Source organism: Neofelis nebulosa, chromosome 14 (assembly GCF_028018385.1).
Source record: "Neofelis nebulosa isolate mNeoNeb1 chromosome 14, mNeoNeb1.pri, whole genome shotgun sequence".
NCBI lineage: Eukaryota > Metazoa > Chordata > Mammalia > Carnivora > Felidae > Neofelis > Neofelis nebulosa.
Window position 1 is genome coordinate 67,610,013 of NC_080795.1, and position 19,781 is coordinate 67,629,793.

Genomic DNA, 19,781 nt, shown 5'->3' on the forward strand with positions numbered 1-19,781 from the left:
CCTGGTCCGTCCCCAGCCCTGCTGGGGGAGGTGGAGTGATTTCAGGCTGGTCTAGGGCCTCCTCATGTCTCTCCATCTCCTCTATGATGTTCTAACAGAACATGAGGGGCCCCAGCCATCAGAATGTTCTCAATTCCTGGGGAGGGTGGAGGGGCGTCAGGAAGATAGATTAAAACCCACAACGCTTGACCAAACCCACTTGGATGTGCTTCGATTATGGCAGCAATGTCTTTTCATATCAGCCTCTAATTATAAGAAATTAGGAAAACGTGTATCTTCCCTTCCTTTCACAAAGTATAAGGCACGTTTCTATCTGTAATTAATCACACTGACTTTAGAAAACATACCCACATAGGAATGAAAAGTGACGGGAACCAAGTGTCATCTAATCTGGTAAATATAAATTTAAATTATTCTATAATTATAGCAAAGTTATCTTAAATATGTATTATACTGTAATTAAAGGACTTGCAAATTGTAGTATTCTAAAATAAGTATAATCTGTAAAGACTGCTATAATTATAGGCACAGTGAGTACATTTCCATTCAGGATATATCATAACCTAAAAACACAATGTTTATTTCTTAAATTCACCAATATAACATGTAATTATATTTATAAAGAAAAAAACTGTAGGAGAAATTATTCCATGTCCCAGTTGGATGCACTAGCTTTAAGATTCAATCCAGAGTTGCAGGAGTACTGATTCAGTGCACAAGAGTTCATCCATTTGGCTCCCCCAGCACAGCTGGCCGCTCGAGTTCCCTCTGGACTTGACCCCAGCCTCTCGTTCCACCTCTGCAATGGCCACCCTCACTGGGTCACCTCGATCTCTCGTCCGGATAGCTGCAATGTCCCCCAATTTGTCACCTAACATGCTGGCCCAGAGCAGTGCCAGACTCTTGCAAAAGGCAAAGTACCACTTCTCAACACTGCCCGGCGCTTTCAGGAGAAGTCCAATGTCATCAACATCGCCTGCCCTGCAAGGCATGCATGGGTCAGCCCACCCACCGGCAGCCTCTGAGATTCTTCTCAGGCCACTCTCTCTCCTCCCTGCACCCCACAGACCCTTCTCCAGAGTCCAGGGTCTGGCTGCATCCAATCCTCATACACGCTCTCCTCCCCCTCCACAGCCACCTAGGGCCTGTTCATCTGGCAACTCTCTGTCCTTCAGGAAATCTCTTCTGGAACTCTCTCATTAGATTGGGGTTTCCTTCCTTGATCTCAGAAGTGCCCTCCATGGATCCCACAGGACATTCCTCCCAGTACAAATTCCATCTTTATTTCTTGAGTTCTTTGACTGAGGTCAGTCTGCCCTACTGATCGGGAACCCCACGAACGTTTCTGCTCCGCGCTGTACCTTCTTACCGAGCACACAGGCTCTCAACACGTGCGAATGAACGAGGCACTGGTAGGGTAACTTGGCCCGAGTTTGCTGAACGGGCTCGACCATCCTGCCCTTAAATGGCCTAACATTATGAAACACAAATCCCGGGACCCAGGACTGCCAGGCAGCCACAAGAAAGGAGAGGAGTGCCTTCAGGGGACTTTCCAGACAAAATTCCCGAGTGAAGAGTTGCTTGTGACCTTTTCTCTAAACCTAAGTCACCTCGGTCTTGAGAACGGTCTTCCCACTGCCAGCTTCCAGGTCTTGGTTGTATTCACGCCGCAGAATTCCAACCAACAACACCCAGGAGGCTTTTACTCCTCCAGAATTCAGAAGATTATTTTCTTTACAGAAAATGCTGCGGGGACAAAGCACCATTAATGGGCACAGTGCCAGGGGCCAAAGCAGCATCCCCAAAGGAGAAAGGATTTCATTTTTCATTTTAATTAAGTAGGGAGAGATTACAAAGTGGTCTGGAATGATATGAAGATGCCATATCTTGCAAACATTTATATTCTGTTTTCCTTAATCTTTATGTAAATGTTTAAGGCAGGAATTAACACCCCCTATTCAGAGAAGGGAAAACCGAGACCAAGGGAGGCTACGTGGCTTGCATGGAGCCCCTGAGCCAGGAATAGGCCCGGCCACCCTCCGCCCGGAGGTCTTTCCTGTTCAGGGGCCGCGCTCTCTGTACTTCATGCTCACGGCAAACATAAACCCTGGGAACAAGTCGCCAGGAGCTAAATGTTCAATGTCCCCAACAGCCCAAAGCAAAAACCCAGTCCACTGTGAATCGCATTATCTGGAACCTCCCAGCCTTCTCATCACACCCTGCAGCCCACGCCTGAGCCCTGGGGCTGGACCACTCCGGACACATTCTCAGGCAAAGGGCTTTCCCACGGGGAAGAACCAATACACTGGGTCAAGACCGCTGTCAGGAAAATATCCAAGGTCATCTGTTTTTCCTGAGACACAAGTACAGGGAGACAATCAGGATCTAACAAAATGCCTTCCATCTGCGCCACATACACACACACACACACACACACACACACACACACACACACACAGTACTTCATTTGGAGGCACCCATTTTTTCTCATTTTTATAGCTCACAAATCAGGGTGCGTCCTGCAATCAATGGTGTGCCAGAGCTCAGTCGGCACCATCTTTTCCCCTCTTTTATCGCGGTCCAGAAAAAAATGGCGTGTATCTCATGGCATCCTAGAGTCAATGAAATGTGGGCTACAAATACAGAAACGGACGCGTAAGAAGAGGCTGGAGATGAGAAATGGAATAAGAACTCCCCTTCCCCATCGAAAGGCGGCTGTCCTTGTGATCCCTGGACAAATCTTCTACCCTGATAGCCTGTAGCAGTTTTGGATTGATTCCCCAAAGTGAAAACAAGCAGAAGCCAAAAGAAAGATGGATTCGATCAGACAAGATGGGAGGCGTTCTGACTTAAAAAAATTCTCAAACCAACTCAGTTTCTGTTATTCTTTCAACGTGCTGTGTGCCTCACTGTCCACTCGTCTGTGAGATATACATAATAGTACCCTGCTCACAGGGTTGTTTTCAGACCAAATGAGTTCATTCGCGTGAAGCGTGTAGCACAACGCCCAGTACGCGGCGATCGCTCTGTACGTGTCAGGTGCTATCAGTGTCTCTGAAGCCATCCTCCCCACGCTGGGCACCTCAGCCGGGGGCAGTTTGCTGGGCACACAGGTTGGTTTTTTTTTAATGAGCTTTCAGTTCAATGTCTTCTTTGATGTACAGAAATGCAAAAGATCCCATAATCCTTTCACTAAAAGGTGGGGGTTTTGTCACCAGGATTCGCTGGTCCCTGGACCATCAGCTGCTTAATCAAAGCAAAGACAGCTTAGAGGAAACTAGGAAACAGCCCATGCCAACGCGTGGCTCACCACCCATGGCGTGTCAGAACCCTCCTATCTTTGACATGATTCCTCCTCTGTGGTCAAAGAAACACTCTCCCATTCGTCAACCTGGCTGCCTGAAACCTGCATCTTCTTCAACTCCTCTCTCTCACATTTCCCCTAAAATGCTCTTTCTCCATCCCTGTGGCCACTTCCCTGAGCCCTGGTCGCTGTCATCTCCCGTGTGGATCACAACAGCCACTTGTTAACGGGTATCCAGCTACGTCACTAATCCAAATGCACAGAACCTTCACAGAACCTTCTAGAAGCCAAGGAGCCTTCGAGGGCTTCAGAGTCCTGAAAGTCTTCAGTCTTTAATACGGTAAAAAAACGGCCCCGCTCGCCTCCCTGCTCACCTGTGGCTAGTTCTACACCTGAGGGAAGACGCAAGAGCCATGCCTATCCAAGGTAAGGTCTTAAAGGTACAGCGCACTCCTCCATCTTCCCTGGGCATGGGGAGAACCTGAGCCCGGCATCGAGCCCCTGACGGACACCTACCAGGCACCAATCAATATTAAATGGATGAAATGTCAACGAAACCAGCCTTCTGCTTCCAGCCCCACTGATTTTTCTGTGTGCCTCTTCCCGGAAAGTACCCTCATCGCTTGTCCCACCCACCCCTGTCTCTACAAGAATTCGATTCAACCTTTAGGAGTCTGCTTGAGTATTTGCCTCCTCCTGGAAGCCTTCACCTCCCCCAAGGAGAATCCAGCCCCAGCGTTTTCTTCATAATGAACTGTACTGTTTGTGTTGCCAGGTCACGGTTGTCGGTAGGACGCCAGAGTGTTGTGTTAGGACAGAAAAATATGTATATGTTCCCCGTCTTTGCCTCAGTTCCTGGCACAGGACTTCCCCAAGCCCTTGGAATTTCCAGAATGACAGGAGTGTCTTTGTCATCCTGATGACCTGGGGGTAGGGGGTTAGATAAGTTCAGGATGGGAGACACTTACAAGGAAAACCAACCACAGGATTAGAGGCTTGAACTTTCAGCCCCAACCCCTGACCTCCAGGGAGGGGAAAGAGGGTGGGGTTACATCACCAATGATTAATCAATCGTGACTACATAACAAAGCTTGGTAAAAACTTGAATAGCCAGTTTCTGGAGGCTTCCTGGGCTGGGGAATATACCGAGGTGTTGGGAGGGTGGTATGCCCAGAGAGGACAGAGCAGCTCTGCACCCTCCCTGACCCCACCACCACCCTATGTATCCCTTCACCTGGGTGCTCCTATGTATCCTTTATAATAAGCCAGCAATCCCAAGTACAGAGCTTCCCTGAGTTCTGTGAGTCGTGTTCATGAATCATCAAACCTGAGGGGAGTCCAGAGGAAATCCCGACTGTGAGGTTAGCCAGGCAGAAGTGTGGGGAGCCTGGGGAACCCCACTCGTGGCAAGTGGCTAAAGTGGGGGCAGTCTTGTGGCACTGAGCCCCTCAGCCTCTGGGACCTATGCCAACTCTGAGTAGTTAGTGTCAGAACTGGGTTTAACTGTACATGTCAGAAAACTGATGTGGGAACATAAATGCCTTTGCCATCCCGGGGACAGCTTGAGGGCAGAGGCTTCCTTTGCTTCCTTAGCTGCCCACAGGGCAAGTGGAGGAGGCACTCACACCCCTCTCCTCAACGGGCTGGCTTCCCAGGGCTCATCCGGAGCCTTCCCAGAGAACGGAGATGAACGAGAGATAGCACACCAGATGTGAACCAATTAGCCCCGTGAAAACCAAGGACGGCTTGCAGCTCTAGAGGGGCACACCTACCATCCACCCCCCACTCACCGCACCAGCCACTGAATGTTCGCTACATAGATGAAAACCAGATTGTACAAGGAACCCGTTTCTCCAAGCAAGCTGTTCTTTAAATTCTTGGCCTTTTTGCTGGGATTCTGTTGTAACCTCTCCACGCCACTGTAAATACCTCTCCCTCGGCTTCTGAATGTAGCCACTGGGAAGCCAGGTGCTCCACACCGAGATGACAGTCTCACCGTGCAAGAGACAGTTCAGAATTTCAGCCTCCTGAGGTCAGCCATCAGCTGACCAGAGTCACGGGCAAGGCACCTGGTGGGCTGCGTCGGGGTGAGGCTTTCCTCGGAGACCAGCTCTGCACAGGAAGGGGGTTCGCAGCTCTGGGCCTCTGGGGGTGTCTGCGTGGCCTGTCTTTACTTCCATTCTCAGTTGTGAAATATGGCCAACGAACCTCCCGGCCTCTGAGGACCACCTGCCTTCTTCTCCAAATGCAATAGCCCTTGGAAGGAGTTTTCCAGGGTTCACTTCCAAGGTCTCAAGTGATTCTAGGCAGGGACAGCTTCCGAATGCCACACAAGGTGTAAAAAGGAAAATTCCATCACTCCTGCTTTCGCCAAGGCTGCCCCTTTCTCTCCCGCTCTGCCCACTGCTCTATCTGGGGCTTCCCAGAGCCAGAACGTTCGTCAGGCCATGGCTCCCTTGTGCTGACTCATTATTACAAAGCCCTTCCCTGTCCATTTCACACAGGTTTCCCCATTAAGTAGGGCTTGTACGCATTCAATTATCTGCTGCATGATTAAATGTGCGTGCTCCTATAATGCCTTCCCCAGGCCTGGAAAGAAGCCGTAACTCAACCTTCCCCACCGAGTTACAGTTGGGTGCAAATACCCAGACAGATCGCGAGGCTGCGTGTGGTCAAGCCACCTCTGGAGGCCGAGACCAACACCCGACCCCTGACTTGAGAAGGAACTTTTCCAGCTTTAGCTTCTGCAGGGAACAATCATCTGTTCAGGCCCAAGGTCCACTTCTTCCATTTGCACAGGTGTGAGCACAGGTGTGAGCACAGGTCGGGGAAGCAGTCTGGACCACTCGCCAGCCCCACACCACCGAGGGCAGTATTTAGGAGGGGTGGGATTTAGGAAGGATGTTAGACTGGTTGTTGCTCTGCAGACAGTCGACTCGTGTTAGTGAGGTGGTGACCACAGGGGGTATCCAGAGTTTTCTAGGCTCTGCCACTCCCCTTCCAGGACCAGGTCTTAGGACCTGGACAGCAAGAAGCAACCAGGGTGGGCTCTCAGCTCCTTATGGATTCCAGTGGCCCAGGAGCTCCTAAAGGGGATGGCGATTCCTGATGACTTTCAGAGGCCCCATCCATGACGCTCGTGGTTGACAGCCATGCAGGTCCCCTCATGCCAGCCACACCGGCTTCTGAGCGGCCGTTTATCCCTCCTACCCAGCAGCAGAACAGAGGAAAGAGGTCTTCTGCCCGTGTGGGGCAACAAAGCCAGGTGATTTGCTAACAGCTCAGACTTTAGATTTTTAGGTGGGAATTCCCTCCGGGGAAGAGGAATTATAGAATTATTCCTCTTCCCAGAACCAAAGGCAGGGGTGCCTGGAGGAGACCCAGACACATCCAACTTTTTACCACGGAGATGGGGAGAACGACCCACACTGACTACAGTCTCGGGGCGTTCTTAGAGCGGTTTCTGCTGGTTCTGTAGGTACAGAAGAAACACACATGGGAATGTGTGCATGCACTTGATGTGGCCACAGGACATCAAAACCACTGCTCCTGGTGAAACGGACGCTGATGGGGGAGAAGTTTAGTCCAGTTCAGGGTGTGAGCAGAAATAAGGCCCAGTGATAGAACATCTAGAGGCAGGCCAGGGTGGCCAGGCAGCTGAGGCTGAGCAGGCGGGATCCCTGTGGTTCCCCTATGGGTACTCCTGAAAAGCTGACTCAGGGTAGTGCACACAGTTGCCTTCGGGGTGCCCCTTTGCAACATGGTCACCTTTTCCCATGGTTCTGGTGCTTACATCTAAATGGTGACGACCATGCGTTGGCATATGCTTTGCCCCTCCACCTTGAACGTCCCCCACCCTATTCTCCACCAGCTGACCCCTTTCCATCTTCCCATCACCTTCCACTCCAAGCTTTGCTGGGTTTCTTCTTCTTTGCCCATCGCTAGACCCTTTGTTCACACTCATCATGGCACTGAGCATACCAGATTAAACAGGGTGGTTTACTCCCACTAGAGTCTCAATTACTTGAGGGGGCGGTATATGCCTGGTGGAATACTTTTGGAGTTGTAAATTCCTTCCCTCAGGAACCACGCTTATGCAGAAACCTGGGGTTCAAGGTAAATACTTCTAACTGGATCAAAGGAGGGTTTTGTATAAATATTTTTTTTTTCTCTTGTCAAACCAGGACACTTGCATTACTGAGAACCTATGTTAAAATATAGACGTTCAGGTTCAAAAATGATTTAAAACTTGTAAAAAAAAATTTATGAGGGCTTCAAGACATATTGCTTAATTCTGTCTTTTACGCCCGAGTTTACTGCTATGATTACATATCACTGTGGCTTAGCCTTGTGAACCTTGCTTGAGTAAGAAACAGAGGGAGCCGTGATTTTTCCTGAGATGAGCCACATGTAAGTGACAGAGCCAAAGGGCTGTGCGATTTTTCTCCTCATCCCCAACCCTACTGCCCATCATTCAAAACGAATAAACCATGCAGTTTACGCCACAGACTGACTCACCCCAGACTCTTACAAAAAGTTCTAGTAAAACTCTGTGTCATCGAAAGGACACATGGTACAGATGCCTTTATATGATATGTCCAGAAGAGGTAAATCCATAGAGTCAGAAAGCAGACAGGTAGGTGTCCAGGGCTGAGGGCAGGGGGAATGGGGAGCAGCTGCTCAAAAGGCAGGGGGTATCTTTTCGGGGTGGCACAAATGTTCTGGAATTAGTAGTGATAGTTGCACACCGTTGTGAATGGACCACAAGCCTTTAAGACGGTGAATCTCATGTTATATAAATCTTATCACAGTAAGCAAAGAACCAAAAGTGGCTGTCTTACCTTCCTTCCAAAAGTACACTAAAAAATGTTCCAACTGTTTCATAATCACAACACTGAGGACTGGAAAAGATCATCATTTATAAAGTTGGGGACCATCTCGGCCCCACTGGTCATAGGAGACCTATGTCGTTTGGGTTTGTCGTGGATGACAGATTCCAGTTCAAGAACCTCTCTGGAGCTGTTCAGTAAAAATGTTCTCAGAGAACACTCAAGCACATTCAAGGCAAGGATAAATCACACGGATGCCGCACGGACAGACCTTTCCGAGACAGAGGGACAGCCACAAGACTCCAAAAGCAGATCACCCGGAGAATGAGGTTCAACATTTAGGCAAGAAGAATCATTTTGATTATTGAATTTGAAGATCTGATACCTTTGAAATGAAACACTGCACAAACTCTGCTGAAATAAGAAATACTTTCGATTTTTTTTTTTTATGGATTATTCATTTTGAAAAGAACTATATGGTCTCAGGGAGACAAAGTATAAAGACATTTTGCTAGCTTAATGCAACCAAATCTGATTTGGGAATTATTATGAGGGGTTATTTAGTACAGTTCTACATATTTTGTTTGTGATATAAATACACATATACATATATAGCTCAGGTATATATGTATGTATAAATACGTTTATTTCCTGTGCAAATCACTCGGTATTTCTTCTTTCCATAAGTCTAATACTGAATTATGGTGATGCAAAGGCCCTCAGGGTGTTGGGCTAACCCGTGAAAGGGCCAAACACCGCAGAAAGAAAATGATTACACACACACACACACACACACACACACACACACACACACACAGGATTTTCTTAGTTATGGAAAATTAAGTAGGCACAACTGATTGCTCTGAGCCGGCAGGAAAACTTGGGCAACTAGCATAGGTCTGGACAACCATGGAAAGCCCACAGCAAGGACCACATCGTGACCAGCCACCAGAGAGTCAGGATGGTACACTTACCGAGAGCGTCCACTGGCGGGGGGCGCACGGTGACAAAGTGCAGGATACACAATTGACACAAAAAGGAAAATAATAAAGTCAAACTGGTATTCGAGCAGCAGGCTTACCCTTCTTTCATGTGTTAAACAGTCCGAGGCTGGCCACCGAATTTTGTTTTAGGGCAATTAAACCCACCTCCACCAACAGCCGTGCGCCCAGGTTCCCTTCCCCGACTCACTCATATTCTTTCCTTCACATCTAAACAGAAATCTTCCTACTTAGTAAGCATCACCCCTAGAGAGGACAGGACGGCTCCTAAGAAGAGAGATGACTATATTCCCAAAAGAAGCCAATTAAGGTATCAAGAAAATCCTTCAAGTATAATTTACTATAACTTGCAAAGTAATTAGAGAAACCCAAGGAAGAAAACTTAAGCTAGGGTGAAAAAAAAAAAAAAAAACTTAACATTTTAGCTTAACAGCAAATACCACATTAGTCTGGAATTCTGTGAGTCTGTTTGTTAGGTTTATAGTATTTGCTTTGCAGGGTCTGGCTTAAAAGGATAGATTGAATCTGTAGAAAGGTCAGGCTCAAGGGTTAATCCAGCAAAATGTTCCAGTCTCAGCGCTCCCAAAGAAAGTCCCTGATAAGCTTTTAGTAGTTACAGATTGAAACAGAAGGCTTTACCGTAATTAATTTTTAAATTTAAATTAAGAGTAACATGGGAGTTAAAGGAGAAGGTTGCTGACTTCGTGCAGTACAGCGGCAGAAGCAGGCAAATGCCGTAAAATGTTTCCCACACCCAGTCCACACGCGCTTCGCCCGTGAAGGTATGGCCGACCCCAGGACCCCAAAGGGCCATGAGCTGACATCAAACAGCAGGGCTTGATGGGGACTCACGAGAGGCCTTTCAGAACGTGGGCTACTAGGCCAGCTCCACACCATGTCCCTGCCTTCCTGCTGCCTGTGTCTTCTCCCCATCAGCTGTCCATAAGGCTGGCTCTGCCTGTGTCCCAACCCCGGACACCAGCCTGGAACTTCCCAGAGGGCAGGTACCGTCTCTGTAGCCCCCAACATCTGCCTGGAGTTTACTCCTGGTAGGTGTTCAATAAACCTGCCTTCCAAAAACTGGGTACATTCACCCACAGCTGGAGCATCTGTCAAGTTGGTTTTTTTCCACATGTTTATTTATTTATTTTTGATGGGAGGGGGAGGGGCAGAGAGAGAGGGAGATAGAGAATCCCAAGCAGGCTCCATGCTGTCAGCATGAAGCGTGTCGCAGGGCTCAAACTGACGAACCGTGAGATCATCACCCCAGCCGAAATCACGAGTTAGGCACTTAACCAGCTGAGCCACCCAGGTGCCCCTGCCAAGTTGTTTTAAAATGGTTTTGAGGTGCACCTGGGTGGCTCAGTTAGTTGAGTCCAATTCTTGGTTTTGGCCCAGGTCTCGATCCCACGGTCATGGGATCAAGCCCAGAGTTGGGCTCTGCACTAAGCTTGGAGCCTGCTTAAGATTCTCTCTCTCTCTTTCTCTCTCTCTCTCTCTCTCTCTCTCTCTGTCTCAGCCCCTCTCCCTTGCTCACCGTGCTCTCCCTAAGATAATAAAATAATAAAAATCTTAAAAAAAATAAAACATCTAAAACAAAATGAAATGGTTTTGAAATTAAATCTAGCCAAATCTACCAAAAAACATTCAAAGTTTTTTGATGGTAATATTTAAATACCTTTAGATTATAAATTATCACTCTATATTACAGTAAAAAAAAAAAGAGTTAAATAAAGCATGTGACAAAAGGTGATTATCTGCAGAGTGAAAATTAAGGTAAATTAGTCACATACAAAAATTACACCCCAGGGCCACCTGGGTGTTTCAGTCACTTAAGCATCCAACTTCGGCTCAGGTCATGATCTTGTGGTTTGTGGGTTTGAGCCCTGCATCCAGCTCTGTGCTGACAGCTTGGAGCCTGGAGCTGCTTTGGATTCTGTGTCTCCCTCTCTGTCTGCCCCTCCACCGCTCACTCTCACAGTCTCTCTCGGTCTCTCAAAAATAAATAAATGTTAAAAAAAAAATTGCATCCCATATGTGTCTGCCTATGTCAAAGGCAGTGCTAGAACCATGCTTAAGTTAAATGCACAAAGGAATTTGAAATTTTGAAAAAAAGAGTCAGAAGAATTTTTAGATCAAAGATCACAGTTTTTTTAAAAAGGCACGGCAGAATGCTGCTTGGTGATCTCCTGAAAACACATTAAAAGGTAAGTGATTATTTGGTTATCAGATTCAGTTCTATCAGGACAAAAAAAAAATGTATCCAAAGCACATGTCTACCCCAACATATGGTGTAAATCTCAGAAGGAACTACTAACACTTTATAAGCCAAGAGTCCAGGAAGGGACCACTTGAGGGAGATGATGCAGATGCCTCTATAAGAGTCCTGGCAGAAAAGGGTAACTACCGGTAACCAGACCCAAAAATTAACTCGAAGCCTCAGATAACCAGATTTCTTCTGGCCCTTATAGCATTCCCGCTCCATTCTCAGGCTACCCATCTTCCAGGAGAGCGCTCCATTCTAAACAGTCAGAATGACGACTCTGGTACCTTCTAGAAGGTTCCATTCACCCCAGAAATACACAAATGTGTGCACTCAGGTCAAATAAAATGCACTTATATATTGTAGAAAAAAAAATTATAAAGGATAGAAATAAAAACTGCTTTCTGGTTGTACTCTGGAGTAACTAGAAAATCATCTGGAACATTCTAAGCTACTGATCTGACTTGGCTCATAGATGTAACTACATCACCATGGCCACCTTGTCTGGAAGGACATGGTGCCTGACACCACCAGGTACATGGCTAGGGGCTGAGGGATGGATGCTTCAGAAACCCTTGGTCAGAGCCTCCACTCTCTACCTTCAGGCCCAAGGGCCCCATGAAGCCCCACAACCAATGCCAATTATTCTGAATCCCAGGACCAGAAGCATCTATCTCTTCATGTTACCCAGTCCAGCACCCTAGGTGTCCTGAAACTTTCTACCGGGTGCCTAAAAGGGGAGCTCATTATCCTCTCCAGGCAGCCCGAGCCAGTGCTGGGCAAGTCTAGTTGCCAGAAACTTCCTTTTGTGTGGCACTGTAATCAACCCATCAGGCTTTCCCCGTAGGTCCAAATTCTGCTAATTGGACAATGCCAGGGACTTTGAGTGACAGATGAAGACTAGTTCAGCCTCCATGGAGCATTCAGATAAAAGGATTATCACTGCAGCCAAGAACTTAAGGCCTCTGGAAAGACAGCTCTGGAACAGCTCCTTTTTGATTCCCTCATCCTCTTCACCAAACTCCCAAACCTTTCCCGAGCTGGAAGTATCTCCCCTGGACCTTCCTTCCAAATCCCTTCTATCTCAAAGTTGCTAAGCTGTCAACTACATGGAATTCGGTTCCAACCTGTTCTTCCATGGGACCCCAGATTCAATGGAAGTGGATGACTGGCTTACTTATGAACATTGACCTCTGGACACACTAAAATGTTACTGGCCACAAACCCCATTCGTTGTCCAACACTAGCTCCCTGGTGCACTGAGAAGATATAATGTACATTCGAGAAGCACTAAGACCAAGAACACACATCCAAAACTAACAACTGAGGCCAATACTAACAGAACATCTGATTATGAGTGAAAACTCTCCTGCCTTGGGGCGCCTCAGTCGGTTAAGCGTCAGACTTCAGCTCAGGTCATGATCTCACAGCTCATGGGTTCAAAGCCCATGTCAAGTTCTGTGCTGACAGCTCGGAGCCTGGAGCCTGCTTTGAATTCTGTGTCTCCCTCTCTCTCTACCTCTCCCCGACTCGTGCTCTGTCTCTCTTTCTCTCAAAAAAAAAAAAAAAAAAAAAAAGAAAAAGAAAAAGAAAAAAAAATTTAAATTCTCCTGCCTTTATCTTGAAATGGTCTTATGGTTTTTCACAAGAACTAGGAGGGCATTTTTTAAAAATGTCCAAGCTTTAAAACTTTGTCCAGTCCTAGGGGCGCCTGGGTGGCGCAGTCGGTTAAGCGTCCGACTTCAACCAGGTCACGATCTCGCGGTCCGTGAGTTCGAGCCCCGCGTCAGGCTCTGGGCTGATGGCTCGGAGCCTGGAGCCTGTTTCTGATTCTGTGTCTCCCTCTCTCTCTGCCCCTCCCCCGTTCATGCTCTGTCTCTCTCTGTCCCAAAAATAAATAAAAAACGTTGAAAAAAAAAAAATTAAAAAAAAAAAAAAACTTTGTCCAGTCCTCACCCCACCGTCCACCAAACTACTCCATCTCTCCAAATGTATTTTCCTCAAATACCAAATGAGAACCTCTCATTTAAGGAAAAGAGGAAATTTGGTTTGGGGGATTTCTACCTAAAAATTTCCCCAAACAAACACTAAGCACAGAGCAGCCTCAGGGGAAAAACAAAACATTTCATCAGTTGTGAGGCAACAACTTCAAAAACTTGTTATCAAGAAGAACAGTCTGGAAAGAATGTCACCTTCTCAAGTTTGAGTCCCTACATTTTGGGTCTTAGTAAAACATCACAAATGCTTGCAAAGTGGATGTAGCTAGATTTTTCTGTGCACATTCGAAGTCCACGCTGGAAGAGCAGAGTTGGGTCTCGTATCTGACAGCGGGCCAGCTGGTGGAGGACAGTCAGCAGGGAGGTGGGCAGACAGCCACGAGGCACCAGGCTGGTGTCCCCTAGAGAGCCCCCAGACTCACGAACACCCTGAAAAATCTCTCTATACAACAACAGCTCCCAGCTTCCCACTGCAGCCGTTTCTCACATTCTCACAAGACTTAATAAAGGGTTTCGGAGATTATAGGCTGTGAAAGATGGAGGAGAAAATGACATAATTTCTGTAATAATTACTAGAGGACATTTGCATGAAGGCTTTTATGCGTTATCCCAAGGCTTCCAAGAAATTTATAGGTTTCATTACAACGCACAATAGGGCACGGAAACTGTCAAATTTTGGAGACAAAGGTGGGGGGAGGGAACAAGTCAAGCACAACTTTGCAAGGGCCTCAAATTAATAGATATTCTGCACTTGAGCACTTTAATTCAGATGGATTCTATTTGCTCCTGTTCTCCAGGGCTGTCACAGGCAAGGAAGTCTGAATCGAATGCTTTCTGCTTCAAAGACAAATCAAGCACATGTTCATTTCCCCAAAGTAACACTATGCAAAGCAGAATTTGTAGAGTTACCTTTTTTTGCTTTCTTCTGCAGTTTCAGCGTATCTGAGGACTTCTTTTTTATCTCTTGGCGGGCTTTTTTATATTCTAAGAGAAAGAAGAATTATTGAATAATTTTACCACCTTGCTCAACAGAAAATCTTTTAGGAACAACCATTACTTTCATCACAGAAAGAATGAACAATGATACACAATAAACAGCTTAATCAGGGTACTATATGGTAAAAATCTCCTGCTGAAGGGGTTATTCACATGAAAACCAACAAAATGCACCATGGTCTTTTCCTGATAGAATTCACTCATATCAGCTGTGAGGAAAGACATCATTTGGGAATACTTTACTAAAAGTGAAAAATCCACAATTTCTCAGCTCGTGTCAGGAAATTGAAGAATAGGATTTGCTTTCCCAAGGCCCCCAGTTTGCAGTGCTCTGCTCAAAAAAGAACCCACGTAGCAAAACACTGGCCAGATGTTACCATTCAGAGAAGAGCACTGAAGACTATAGCGTGAGAAATCAGACGGTGTCAGGGGGGAAGAAACTGCGAAACGCCCAGCTGCCTTAGCCTCATTCTCACATCAACACCAAGGCCGGCACCAGACCCCCCAGAGGAGGGGGCGACCCCCAAACACCACACTTCCCCTGACAACCACCTCCGCTTCCCCTACAGGTCTACACCTATTCCTGGATCTCTCATTTCTGTTGCTGGCACCTCCATCACCCAGATTCAGACGTCTGAAATGACAGCTGCCTCTGACACTTCTCTCCTTTGCTGCCCTGGTATGCATTCAATTGACTGCCAACTGCTCCAGTTCCCTTGCAGCCTTCCCCGATGCCTCCCTCCCTGCTGGTGCCATGCCACCAATCAGACACCTCAGTCACGTGCTCATGCGATCCACTGTTAGCCAACCCTTTCATTCTGGTTCACTCCCCTCAGATCCACCCACGAGCTTTCTCTCCCCGACACTTTACTGCAGTTATGAGCCTCCCAGCAATGAATGGCTCCTGCCCCTGCCACGATGCCAGCACCCCCACCCATGGGTTCCAGGAAGACCGGCTTGGGAGGTGTCTGTCTGGACCACTCTGCCCCCGGCGGCTGGCACACGAGGGACTGGGACATGTTTGTTGAAGCATTTCCAAAGAAGGCAGCAGTTCTAGGGGTGCCTGGGTGGCTCAGTCGGTTAAGCATCCGACTTGGGCTCAGGTCATGATCTCGTGGTTCACAGGTTCGAGCCCCGTGTCAGGCTCTGTGCTGACAGCTTAGAGCCTGGAGCCTGCCTCAGATTCTGCGTCTCCCTCTCGCTCTGCCCCTCCCCTGCTCTCTCACGCTCTCTCTCTCTCTCTCTCTCAAAAATAAAGAAAAACATTTAAAAAAAATTAAAAAAAAAAAGAAGGTGGCGGTTCTGGACAGGAGACCCAAGGATAGCTTGTATCATTAAAAGTTTGGTTTTCAAGATGTGTTGTGATGCCTGAAGTATGAATCTTTGGCAATTCACATTTAATTTACCTGATCGCAATTAATACCACCAAGAATCTGGGCTCTCAGCAATGGGGGGATGTTTCATGGGATCACTTTTGACTCCTTATTCTCCAACACAGAAATGCCTCCAGGAGACATGGGAACAGAGTGGGCCCTTAGGATGACACCAGCAGAGGCACCAGGCGGCAGCCGGCAATACCCGTGCCTCTGCTCGGAACACGTGTACTACTACACAGAGGATAGCTTGCCCCCCTGTACCTTTTGCGTGGTCTTTATCCAGCTGGTTAGCCACTTTCTTCCATTCTTCCATCTGTTCTTGAAGCGGGTTTATCAGACAATCAATTAAAGCGCTTTCACCAAAAAGAAAGAAGAAGTTAGATACATTCTGTTGTCAAGATTTACACTTGGCTGTCCAAACTACCTAAATCAAGGATTTCATGATGCAAGACAAGGCAGTATACTAAGCCCAAGTTCACATCCAAATCCCTCCATTTTGTAACAACCTTATTCTCAGAACGCTCTCCAGAGACTGTTAGGAAGCCATAAGCATGACTGGTTGGAGCAACATCTCTTCTTGTTTCCCCTGCTTATCTTCTGACTCTTGTATTAATGAGCGCGGATGCAGACCAGCGGGGTCACCCCTCTGGCTGCACAACAGAAGCACCTGGAGAGCTTTAAAAAGGCAAGGACGCCAGGGCTGCACCCCATACCTAATGCCTGGCATGAACTTAGAGGGTGGGACCCCGTTATTACTAATTTTTAAAAAGCCAGGGGTGCCTGGATGACTCAGTCAGTTAAGCAATCTGACTCCTGATTTGGGCTCAGGTCATGATCTCATGGTTCGTGGGTTCAAGCCCCACATCTGGCTCTGTACTGACAGTCTGGAGCCTGCTCTCCCTCTCTCTACCCCACCCCTGCCCGCATACTCTCTCTCTCAAAATAAATACACTATATATATATACATATACATATACATGTATATGTATATGTATATGTATATATTTGTATATATACACATATATATATGTATATACATGTATGTGTGTGTATATATATATATATATATATACACATACATACACACACACACACACACACACACACACACACATACATATATAAAAGAGCCACATGAGTCTGATGTGCATTCAGGATTATGGTCATGACTGTAGGCTAACTGTGGACAGCCTGGAGAAAGAAAAGCTGAATGATGAGCTCTTGGATCAGAGGGTATTTTGTGCAGGGTCCCAAACAGATCACACATAAGCACGTGGAAAGGCAGCTCCCCACCCAGAGGAACCATGCAAGGCATGGACCCCCAAGGTTTTTATCTGTGTAATGAAAGGAAAATGGACACATTCTGACATTTACAGAGATCCTGTAGGAAAATTAGAAAGTGCCCATAAATTGCCTGAATTGCACTGATGAGACGTACTAAGAAGGTGTTCTCAGACTGCCTTTTGATCACAGAGCCTCCTGAAAACCTTCAAGTTCTTGGTACAGTTCCCTCTTTTCCTCATCAGGGTCTACATGGCACTCCCCCCTTCGTACACACTCCCTCCAGCCATCAACACAGCTCACTCCCTTATTTCTTCCATGTGTCTGTTCAGATCTCTCTCTGGAATATACTCGCTCCCTAACCACCCAGGGTCGAATGGCCACCACCCGTCTCCTCTCCGTGTGCCTCCCCTGGTGGCATTCAGCAGCCCCTGACGTCATGTCACGTGTACATAGTGCCCAGAGCGTAAGTCCCATGAGAACAGGATATGGTCCTATTTAGTGCTACACCCCACACTCCCTAACTAAGATAGTGCCTGGCACACAGTAGATGCTCAATAAATCATGGTCGTTGAATTGGTGTCCCCTCATGACTCAAATGTGCAGGCCACAGGCTTGCAAATAAACCCGGGAGACAAGCATGAGAGGAGGTGCTGCATGGTCTGGGGAGCACCACCCAGGAGCCAGCAGGAGGGAAGGCAGGCAGATGTCATCACCTGCTATCCAGGCACTTTCTGCTCGAAATGTGTAGATGTTTCATTAATTTTCACAAGACCCTTTAGAGACCATTATCCCCATTTTATAGTAGCTCTGATTCCTGCATGATTCCAGCGCCTGAACGGCCAGTCCGGGGCTCAAACCCAGGCCTGGCCATCTCCAAGACCAGGCACTTCCCAGAACATTCTGCCACCTCCCACAGTGGCCCAGCCAGGGCCAGGGTCAGAGGCATCTCACTTGGGCGTATCTGTAAAGCAGAACGCTATCCGTAAAGCAGAATGGTATGAGAGTGGTGAATTCTGCCCATCTTCTTGGAAGAATGCCCCCCTCCCTCCCACTGACTGGAACACGGGTGACTCCACATCTTCGTGCCAGCCGTTGCCATTTCCACCCATGCTGGCAGCGCGGGGCGCTCGATCGCTACTGCTGTCCTCCATGGAGGGTGGGCCCACAGCTGCTCCTCTAGCGGCCCCTGCAGGGGGCGGCTGCACCGCTCTTCCACCAGCAGAGGGCGAGCAGAGACACACAGGAGCACAGAGAAGACCCCCAAAGTGGGGTGCAGGATCCACGAGGGCAGGGACCCAGGCAGGCTGGTTGTCTGCCACATTCCCAGCACCCAGGCCAGTACTGGCATGCAGCGGGCGACCAACGAATACTCGTTCAATGAGCGAGCAGAGCGATGGGCAGTGGGGACTTCGATGCTACGGGGAGATGATTGCTGCTTCGGGTGGGCAGGCGAGTCACTGCCTCCTTAACCTGAAACCAGCAAGGGCACACGCGATCGGGGCAGGATATGCTCCTCACCTCGAAAACTGCCTCAGCTTGGCTTCTATGCTTCTGTGCCTCATGCACATCCTCGTCAGGGCAGAACCGATCTCCCTGGTACCACCTGAAACAGAAACACATGCAAAGTTGAGGGCAGGAGACACACTGGAATCATTGAAATCCTTAAAAAAAATTTTTTTAAGTTTACTTATTTTGAGAGAAACAGTGCCAGTGGGGGGAGGGACAGAGAGAGAGAGAGAGAGAGAGAGAGAGAGAGAGAGAATCCCAAGCAGGCTCCGCACTGTCAGCACAGAGCCTGATGCAGGGCTCGATCCCACAAATCATGAGATCATGACCTGAGCTGAAACTGAGAGTCAGACGCTTAACCGACTGAGCCACCCAGGTGCCCCAGAATCACTGAACTCTTGAAAAGAGAATGAAATAATTTGAAAACAAGCCATATTTCACCATGTGATAAAACCCAAGCCACTGCTTCTCACCACGCATGTGTGTGCATACACACACACACACACACACACACACACACACACAGGGTGACACATTTTCCTATAATCACCAAAATAGAAGTTACTTTTACTGTATGCAATGCCCAGTAACATTTTATATTCTATCTGATTTTCTTTAAATGCTGTGACCCAGAAATTGGTTTTACAACCCACTACTGGATCATGACCTACAATCTGAAAAACACTTCCCAAGGAAAATGATCAAAATAGTATCCTGACTTTCAAGGAAAAGCTGTTGTTTTGTTCTGTTTTCCACTTCTGGCAAAATAACCCTCTTCACGTTATTTAGAACAGCTAACAAGGCTACTCCGGCTAATTGTTTCAAGATACATATTCTAGAATACGAGTAATTCAGAGACTAGCAAGGCCAAAGCAAAACGAAACAAGGGAGCATTTTCTGAGGGGGTTGGGTAGCACTAGTGAAAGGGGGTCCCGCACTGAACAAATGTCAATGTAAGCTGTAATTCAGTTTTATTTTCCCGAAATTCTGGTCACGCCGCTCCCTTCAGGCACACCCTCTTTAAGACTATTTGTGAAGTGCCCTTCCTGCCCCCTCCAAGAAACAATGCCCGAATCAGCACTTACTTGGGCGTGGGGAGCACATCACATCTACAGACGGGAATTCTGCACCAAGCACTGGAAAAGCTCAATTATAAATGTTATGAAAACATTGGGGCTCATGAAATTGGGGAGGGGGAATGTCACATGAAGCACTATTTTTCACA

At 47.5% G+C, this 19,781-nt stretch overlaps 1 protein-coding gene across 9 annotated transcripts in view; it reads right to left on the minus strand.

The window, feature by feature from the left end:
- MTSS1 (MTSS I-BAR domain containing 1) overlaps positions 1–19,781 on the minus strand; it is a 168,073-nt gene that overhangs the window by 20,240 nt on the left and 128,052 nt on the right. For 5 of the 9 annotated variants that reach the window (XM_058699010.1, XM_058699015.1, XM_058699012.1 and 2 more), the window contains exons 4-7: positions 18,569–18,653; positions 16,028–16,119; positions 14,304–14,378; positions 9,108–9,119 (exon numbers count right to left, since the gene is read on the minus strand). In XM_058699010.1, coding sequence (XP_058554993.1) covers positions 9,108–9,119; positions 14,304–14,378; positions 16,028–16,119; positions 18,569–18,653 — 264 coding nt within the window. The remainder of the gene's footprint in view (positions 1–9,107; positions 9,120–14,303; positions 14,379–16,027; positions 16,120–18,568; positions 18,654–19,781) is intronic. The other 4 variants (XM_058699011.1, XM_058699016.1, XM_058699018.1 and 1 more) reach the window with 1 other exon arrangement.